General features: G+C 36.2%; 1 protein-coding gene across 1 annotated transcript in view; it reads left to right on the top strand.

The window, feature by feature from the left end:
- adamts8a (ADAM metallopeptidase with thrombospondin type 1 motif, 8a) overlaps window positions 1-10,000 on the top strand; it is a gene marked incomplete at both ends in the record, with an annotated part of 28,923 nt that overhangs the window by 3,158 nt on the left and 15,765 nt on the right. Inside the window, one exon of the mRNA XM_084312015.1 lies at window positions 3,271-3,403. Within this exon, the coding sequence (XP_084168141.1) occupies window positions 3,271-3,403 (133 nt within the window). The remainder of the gene's footprint in view (window positions 1-3,270; window positions 3,404-10,000) is intronic.

Genomic DNA, 10,000 nt, shown 5'->3' with positions numbered 1-10,000 from the left:
CCTTTCACTACCACACTACATACGGTTAACCCTTTCACTACCACACTACAGAAGGTTAACCCTTTCACTACCACACTACAGAAGGTTAACCCTTTCACTACCACACTACATAAGGTTAACCTTTCACTACCACACTACAGAAGGTTAACCTTTCACTACCACACTACAGAAGGTTAACCCTTTCACTACCACACTACAGAAGGTTAACCCTTTCACTACCACACTACAGAAGGTGAACCTTTCACTACCACACTACAGAAGGTTAACCCTTTCACTACCACACTACAGAAGGTTAACCTTTCACTACCACACTACAGAAGGTTAACCTTTCACTACCACACTACAGAAGGTTAACCCTTTCACTACCACACTACATAAGGTCAACCCTTTCACTGCCACACTACAGAAGGTTAACCCTTTACTACCACACTACAGACGGTTAACCTTTCACTACCACACTACAGAAGGTTAACCCTTTCACTACCACACTACAGACGGTTAACCTTTCACTACCACACTACAGAAGGTTAACCCTTTACTACCACACTACAGACGGTTAACCTTTCACTACCACACTACAGAAGGTTAACCCTTTACTACCACACTACAGACGGTTAACCTTTCACTACCACACTACAGAAGGTTAACCCTTTCACTACCACACTACAGAAGGTTAACCCTTTCACTACCACACTACAGAAGGTTAACCTTTCACTACCACACTACAGACGGTTAACCTTTCACTACCACACTACAGAAGGTTAACCCTTTCACTACCACACTACAGAATGTTAACCCTTCACTACCACACTACAGAAGGTTAACCTTTCACTGCCACACTACACAAGGTTAACCTTTCACTACCACACTACAGAAGGTTAACCCTTTACTACCACACTACAGACGGTTAACCTTTCACTACCACACTACAGAAGGTCAACCCTTTCACTACCACACTACATAAAGTTAACCCTTTCACTACCACACTACAGAAGGTTAACCTTTCACTACCACACTACAGAAGGTTAACCCTTTCACTACCACACTACAGAAGGTTAACCTTTCACTACCACACTACAGAAGGTTAACCTTTCACTACCACACTACAGAAGGTTAACCCTTTCACTACCACACTACAGAAGGTTAAACCTTTTCACTGCGACAATACACAGAAGGTTAACCCTTTCACTGCGACAATACACAGAAGGTTAACCCTTTCACTGCCAAAAACAGCAGGTTAACCCTTTCACTGCCACACTACAGAAGGTTAACCCGTTCACTACCACACTACAGACGGTTAACCTTTCACTATCACACTACAGAAGGTTAACCCTTTACTACCACACTACAGAAGGTTAACCCTTTCACTACCACACTACAGAAGGTTAACCTTTCACTACCACACTACAGAAGGTTAACCTTTCACTACCACACTACAGGAGGTTAACCCTTTCACTACCACACTACAGAAGGTTAACCTTTCACTACCACACTACAGAAGGTTAACCCTTTCACTACCACACTACAGACGGTTAACCCTTTCACTACCACACTACAGAAGGTTAACCCTTTCACTGCCACACTACAGAAGGTTAACCCTTTCACTGCCACACTACAGAAGGTTAACCCTTTCACTACCACACTACAGAAGGTTAACCTTTCACTACCACACTACATAAGGTTAACCCTTTCACTACCACACTACAGAAGGTTAACATTTCACTACCACACTACAGAAGGTTAACCTTTCACTACCACACTACAGAAGGTTAACCTTTTACTACCACACTACAGAAGGTTAACCTTTCACTACCACACTACAGACGGTTAACCTTTCACTACCACACTACAGAAGGTTAACCCTTTCACTACCACACTACAGAAGGTTAACCCTTTACTACCACTACCACACTACAGAAGGTTAACCTTTCACTACCACACTACAGAAGGTTAACCCTTTCACTACCACACTACAGAAGGTTAACCCTTTCACTACCACACTACAGAAGGTTAACCCTTTCACTACCACACTACAGAAGGTTAACCCTTTCACTACCACACTACAGAAGGTTAACCCTTTACTACCACTACCACACTACAGAAGGTTAACCCTTTACTACCACTACCACACTACAGAAGGTTAGCCTTTCACTACCACACTACAGAAGGTTAACCCTTTACTACCACACTACAGAAGGTTAACCCTTTCACTACCACACTACAGAAGGTTAACCCTTTCACTACCACACTACAGAAGGTTAGCCTTTCACTACCACACTACAGAAGGTTAACCCTTTCACTACCACACTACAGAAGGTTAACCCTTTCACTACCACACTACAGAAGGTTAACCCTTTACTACCACTACCACACTACAGAAGGTTAACCCTTTACTACCACTACCACACTACAGAAGGTTAGCCTTTCACTACCACACTACAGAAGGTTAACCCTTCACTACCACACTACAGAAGGTTAACCTTTCACTACCACACTACAGAAGGTTAACCCTTTCACTACCACACTACAGACGGTTAACCTTTCACTACCACACTACAGAAGGTTAACCCTTTCACTACCACACTACAGACGGTTAACCTTTCACTAACCACACTACAGAAGGTTAACCCTTTCACTACCACACTACAGAAGGTTAACCCTTTCACTACCACACTACAGAAGGTTAACCCTTTCACTACCACCCTACAGAAGGTTAACCTTTCACTACCACATTACAGAAGGTTAACCCTTTCACTACAACACTACAGAAGGTTAACCCTTTCACTACCACACTACAGAAGGTTAACCTTTCACTACCAGACTACAGAAGGTTAACCCTTTCACTACCACACTACAGAAGGTTAACCTTTCACTACCACACTACAGAAGGTTAACCCTTTCACTACCACACTACATGTTAACCCTTTCACTACCACACTACAGAAGGTTAACTCTTTCACTACCACACTACAGAAGGTTAACCCTTTCACTACCACACTACAGAAGGTTAACTCTTTCACTACCACACTACAGAAGGTGAACCTTGCACTACCACACAACAGAGGGTTAACCCTTTCACTACCACACAACAGAGGGTTAACCCTTTTACTACCACACACTACAGAAGGTTAACCTTTCACTACCACACTACAGAAGGTTAACCCTTTCACTACCACACAACAGAGGGTTAACCCTTTACTACCACACTACAGAAGGTTAACCCCGGTCCCGGTGTCTGACCGTCCCCTCGTCCCCTCTGTCCCCCTCCAGGACATCTGCGGTCACCAGAGTTGCGACACGCTGGGCGTGGCTGACGTGGGCACGATGTGTGACCCCAGGAAGAGCTGCTCCGTCGTGGAGGACAACGGGCTGCAGGCCGCCTTCACCGCCGCGCACGAGCTCGGTAAGGTTCTGGTGAGCTGGGTGAGGTTCTGGTGAGCTGGGTGAGGTTCTGGTGAGCTGGGTGAGGTTCTGGTGAGCTGGGTGAGGTTCTGATGAGCTGCGTGAGGTTCTGGTGAGCTGGGTGAGGTTCTGGTGAGCTGGGTGGGGTTCTGACGAGCTGGGTGAGGTTCTGGTGAGCTGGGTGAGGTTCTGGTGAGCTCGGTAAGGTTCTGGTGAGCTCGGTAAGGTTCTGGTGAGCTTGGCTCTGGTCATTCGTTGAGTTAAATGGGAATCGTTATGGAAAGTGGGCGTTGCCAAGTCTTTGTACAGATTGGTCTCAAATGTTACCTGGCGCTGAGGAGGAACGGACTCCTGGCCCTTTGGCAGCGTCTGAAGTCTGAACATGCCGTTCAGAATCGCTTCCCCTCTGATGTCACTGATGTCACGACGGGAACACAAGCAATGATTTAGCTTCGATGAGTCCGTCAGGAGCCAGGATCACTGTTGACCCAACACACTGTGAGGCAGCCGGGCAGCGAGGAAGAGAACCAGTATAAACTAGAACATAACCAATATAACATGTGCTGTTTGCTGCACTACTCACTAAAACATAATGAATATAAAATGTGCTGTTTGCTACACTACTCACTAAAACATAATGAATATAAAATGTGGTGTTTGCTACACTACTCACTAAAACATAATGAATATAAAATGTGCTGTTTGCTACACTACTCACTAAAACATAATGAATATAAAATGTGCTGTTTGCTACACTACTCACTAAAACATAATGAATATAAAATGTGGTGTTTGCTACACTACTCACTAAAACATAATGAATATAAAATGTGGTGTTTGCTACACTACTCACTAAAACATAATGAATATAAAATGTGGTGTTTGCTACACTACTCACTAAAACATAATGAATATAAAATGTGGTGTTTGCTACACTACTCACTAAAACATAATGAATATAAAATGTGGTGTTTGCTACACTACTCACTAAAACATAATGAATATAACATGTGGTGTTTGCTACACTACTCACTAAAACATAATGAATATAAAATGTGGTGTTTGCTACACTACTCACTAAAACACAATGAATATAAAATGTGGTGTTTGCTACACTACTCACTAAAACATAATGAATATAAAATGTGGTGTTTGCTGCACTACTCACTAAAACATAATGAATATAAAATGTGCTGTTTGCTACTACTCACTAAAACATAATGAATATAAAATGTGCTGTTTGCTACACTACTCACTAAAACATAACCAATATAACATGTGCTGTTTGCTGCACTACTCACTAAAACATAATGAATATAAAATGTGGTGTTTGCTACACTACTCACTAAAACATAATGAATATAAAATGTGGTGTTTGCTACACTACTCACTAAAACATAATGAATATAAAATGTGGTGTTTGCTACACTACTCACTAAAACATAATGAATATAAAATGTGGTGTTTGCTACACTACTCACTAAAACATAATGAATATAAAATGTGGTGTTTGCTACACTACTCACTAAAACATAATGAATATAACATGTGGTGTTTGCTACACTACTCACTAAAACATAATGAATATAAAATGTGGTGTTTGCTACACTACTCACTAAAACACAATGAATATAAAATGTGGTGTTTGCTACACTACTCACTAAAACATAATGAATATAAAATGTGGTGTTTGCTGCACTACTCACTAAAACATAATGAATATAAAATGTGCTGTTTGCTACTACTCACTAAAACATAATGAATATAAAATGTGCTGTTTGCTACACTACTCACTAAAACATAATGAATATAAAATGTGGTGTTTGCTACACTACTCACTAAAACATAATGAATATAAAATGTGGTGTTTGCTACACTACTCACTAAAACACAATGAATATAAAATGTGGTGTTTGCTACACTACTCACCAAAACATAATGAATATAAAATGTGGTGTTTGCTACACTACTCACCAAAACATAATGAATATAAAATGTGGTGTTTGCTACACTACTCACTAAAACATAATGAATATAAAATGTGGTGTTTGCTACACTACTCACTAAAACATAACCAATATAACATGTGGTGTTTGCTGCACTACTCACTAAAACATAACCAATATAACATGTGCTGTTTGCTGCACTACTCACTAAAACATAATGAATATAAAATGTGGTGTTTGCTACACTACTCACTAAAACATAACCAATATAAAATGTGGTGTTTGCTACACTACTCACTAAAACATAATTAATATAAAATGTGGTGTTTGCTACACTACTCACTAAAACATAATGAATATAAAATGTGGTGTTTGCTGCACTACTCACTAAAACATAATGAATATAAAACGTGGTGTTTGCTACACTACTCACTAAAACATAATGAATATAAAATGTGGTGTTTGCTACACTACTCACTAAAACACAACGAATATAAAATGTGGTGTTTGCTACACTACTCACTAAAACATAATGAATATAAAATGTGGTGTTTGCTGCACTACTCACTAAAACATAATGAATATAAAATGTGGTGTTTGCTACACTACTCACTAAAACATAATGAATATAAAATGTGGTGTTTGCTACACTACTCACTAAAACATAATGAATATAACATGTGGTGTTTGCTACACTACTCACTAAAACATAATGAATATAAAATGTGCTGTTTGCTACACTACTCACCAAAACATAATGAATATAAAATGTGGTGTTTGCTACACTACTCACTAAAACATAATGAATATAAAATGTGGTGTTTGCTACACTACTCACTAAAACATAATGAATATACAATGTGGTGTTTGCTACACTACTCACTAAAACATAATTAATATAAAATGTGGTGTTTGCTACACTACTCACTAAAACATAACGAATATAAAATGTGGTGTTTGCTACACTACTCACTAAAACATAATGAATATAAAATGTGGTGTTTGCTGCACTACTCACTAAAACATAATGAATATAAAATGTGGTGTTTGCTACACTACTCACTAAAACATAATGAATATAACATGTGGTGTTTGCTACACTACTCACTAAAACATAATGAATATAAAATGTGGTGTTTGCTGCACTACTCACTAAAACATAATGAATATAAAATGTGGTGTTTGCTACACTACCCACTAAAACATAATGAATATAAAATGTGGTGTTTGCTACACTACTCACTAAAACATAATGAATATAACATGTGGTGTTTGCTACACTACTCACTAAAACATAATGAATATAAAATGTGGTGTTTGCTACACTACTCACTAAAACATAATGAATATAAAATGTGGTGTTTGCTACACTACTCACTAAAACATAATGAATATAACATGTGGTGTTTGCTACTACTCACTAAAACATAATGAATATAACATGTGGTGTTTGCTACACTACTCACTAAAACATAATGAATATAACATGTGGTGTTTGCTACACTACTCACTAAAACATAATGAATATAAAATGTGGTGTTTGCTACACTACTCACTAAAACATAATGAATATAAAATGTGGTGTTTGCTACACTACTCACTAAAACATAATGAATATAACATGTGGTGTTTGCTACTACTCACTAAAACATAATGAATATAACATGTGGTGTTTGCTACACTACTCACTAAAACACAATGAATATAAAATGTGCTGTTTGCTACACTACTCACTAAAACACAATGAATATAAAATGTGGTGTTTGCTACACTACTCACTAAAACATAATGAATATAAAATGTGGTGTTTGCTACACTACTCACTAAAACATAATGAATATAACATGTGGTGTTTGCTACACTACTCACTAAAACATAATGAATATAAAATGTGGTGTTTGCTACACTACTCACTAAAACATAATGAATATAAAATGTGGTGTTTGCTACACTACTCACTAAAACATAATGAATATAACATGTGGTGTTTGCTACACTACTCACTAAAACATAATGAATATAAAATGTGGTGTTTGCTACACTACTCACTAAAACATAATGAATATAAAATGTGGTGTTTGCTGCACTACTCACTAAAACATAATGAATATAAAATGTGGTGTTTGCTACACTACTCACTAAAACATAATGAATATAAAATGTGGTGTTTGCTGCACTACTCACTAAAACATAATGAATATAAAATGTGGTGTTTGCTACACTACTCACTAAAACATAATGAATATAACATGTGGTGTTTGCTACACTACTCACTAAAACATAATGAATATAAAATGTGGTGTTTGCTGCACTACTCACTAAAACATAATGAATATAAAATGTGGTGTTTGCTACACTACCCACTAAAACATAATGAATATAAAATGTGGTGTTTGCTACACTACTCACTAAAACATAATGAATATAACATGTGGTGTTTGCTACACTACTCACTAAAACATAATGAATATAAAATGTGGTGTTTGCTACACTACTCACTAAAACATAATGAATATAAAATGTGGTGTTTGCTACACTACTCACTAAAACATAATGAATATAACATGTGGTGTTTGCTACTACTCACTAAAACATAATGAATATAACATGTGGTGTTTGCTACACTACTCACTAAAACATAATGAATATAACATGTGGTGTTTGCTACACTACTCACTAAAACATAATGAATATAAAATGTGGTGTTTGCTACACTACTCACTAAAACATAATGAATATAAAATGTGGTGTTTGCTACACTACTCACTAAAACATAATGAATATAACATGTGGTGTTTGCTACTACTCACTAAAACATAATGAATATAACATGTGGTGTTTGCTACACTACTCACTAAAACACAATGAATATAAAATGTGCTGTTTGCTACACTACTCACTAAAACACAATGAATATAAAATGTGGTGTTTGCTACACTACTCACTAAAACATAATGAATATAAAATGTGGTGTTTGCTACACTACTCACTAAAACATAATGAATATAACATGTGGTGTTTGCTACACTACTCACTAAAACATAATGAATATAAAATGTGGTGTTTGCTACACTACTCACTAAAACATAATGAATATAAAATGTGGTGTTTGCTACACTACTCACTAAAACATAATGAATATAACATGTGGTGTTTGCTACACTACTCACTAAAACATAATGAATATAAAATGTGGTGTTTGCTACACTACTCACTAAAACATAATGAATATAAAATGTGGTGTTTGCTGCACTACTCACTAAAACATAATGAATATAAAATGTGGTGTTTGCTACACTACTCACTAAAACACAATGAATATAAAATGTGGTGTTTGCTACACTACTCACTAAAACATAACCAATATAACATGTGGTGTTTGCTACACTACTCACTAAAACATAATGAATATAAAATGTGGTGTTTGCTACACTACTCACTAAAACATAATGAATATAAAATGTGGTGTTTGCTACACTACTCACTAAAACATAACCAATATAACATGTGGTGTTTGCTACACTACTCACTAAAACATAATGAATATAAAATGTGGTGTTTGCTACTACTCACTAGAACATAATGAATATAAAATGTGGTGTTTGCTACACTACTCACTAAAACATAATGAATATAAAATGTGGTGTTTGCTGCACTACTCACTAAAACATAATGAATATAAAATGTGGTGTTTGCTACACTACTCACTAAAACATAATGAATATAAAATGTGGTGTTTGCTACACTACTCACTAAAACATAATGAATATAAAATGTGGTGTTTGCTACACTACTCACTAAAACATAATGAATATAAAATGTGGTGTTTGCTACACTACTCACTAAAACATAATGAATATAACATGTGGTGTTTGCTACACTACTCACTAAAACATAATGAATATAAAATGTGGTGTTTGCTACACTACTCACTAAAACATAATGAATATAAAATGTGGTGTTTGCTACACTACTCACTAAAACATAATGAATATAAAATGTGGTGTTTGCTACACTCACTAAAACATAATGAATATAAAATGTGGTGTTTGCTACACTACTCACTAAAACATAATGAATATAAAATGTGGTGTTTGCTACACTACTCACTAAAACATAATGAATATAAAATGTGGTGTTTGCTACACTACTCACTAAAACATAATGAATATAAAATGTGGTGTTTGCTACACTACTCACTAAAACATAATGAATATAAAATGTGGTGTTTGCTACACTACTCACTAAAACATAATGAATATAAAATGTGGTGTTTGCTACACTACTCACTAAAACATAATGAATATAAAATGTGGTGTTTGCTACACTACTCACTAAAACATAATGAATATAAAATGTGGTGTTTGCTACACTACTCACTAAAACATAATGAATATAAAATGTGGTGTTTGCTACACTACTCACTAAAACATAATGAATATAAAATGTGGTGTTTGCTACACTACTCACTAAAACACAATGAATATAAAATGTGGTGTTTGCTACACTACTCACTAAAACATAATGAATATAAAATGTGGTGTTTGCTACACTACTCACTAAAACACAATGAATATAAAATGTGGTGTTTGCTACACTACTCACTAAAACATAATGAATATAAAATGTGGTGTTTGCTACACTACTCACTA

This window comes from Notolepis coatsorum (genome assembly GCF_963971535.1).
Source record: "Notolepis coatsorum genome assembly, chromosome: 1".
NCBI classification, from domain to species: domain Eukaryota; kingdom Metazoa; phylum Chordata; class Actinopteri; order Aulopiformes; family Paralepididae; genus Notolepis; species Notolepis coatsorum.
The sequence above is the reverse complement of the archived record's forward strand: the minus strand, read 5'-3'. Positions and strand labels throughout refer to the sequence as shown.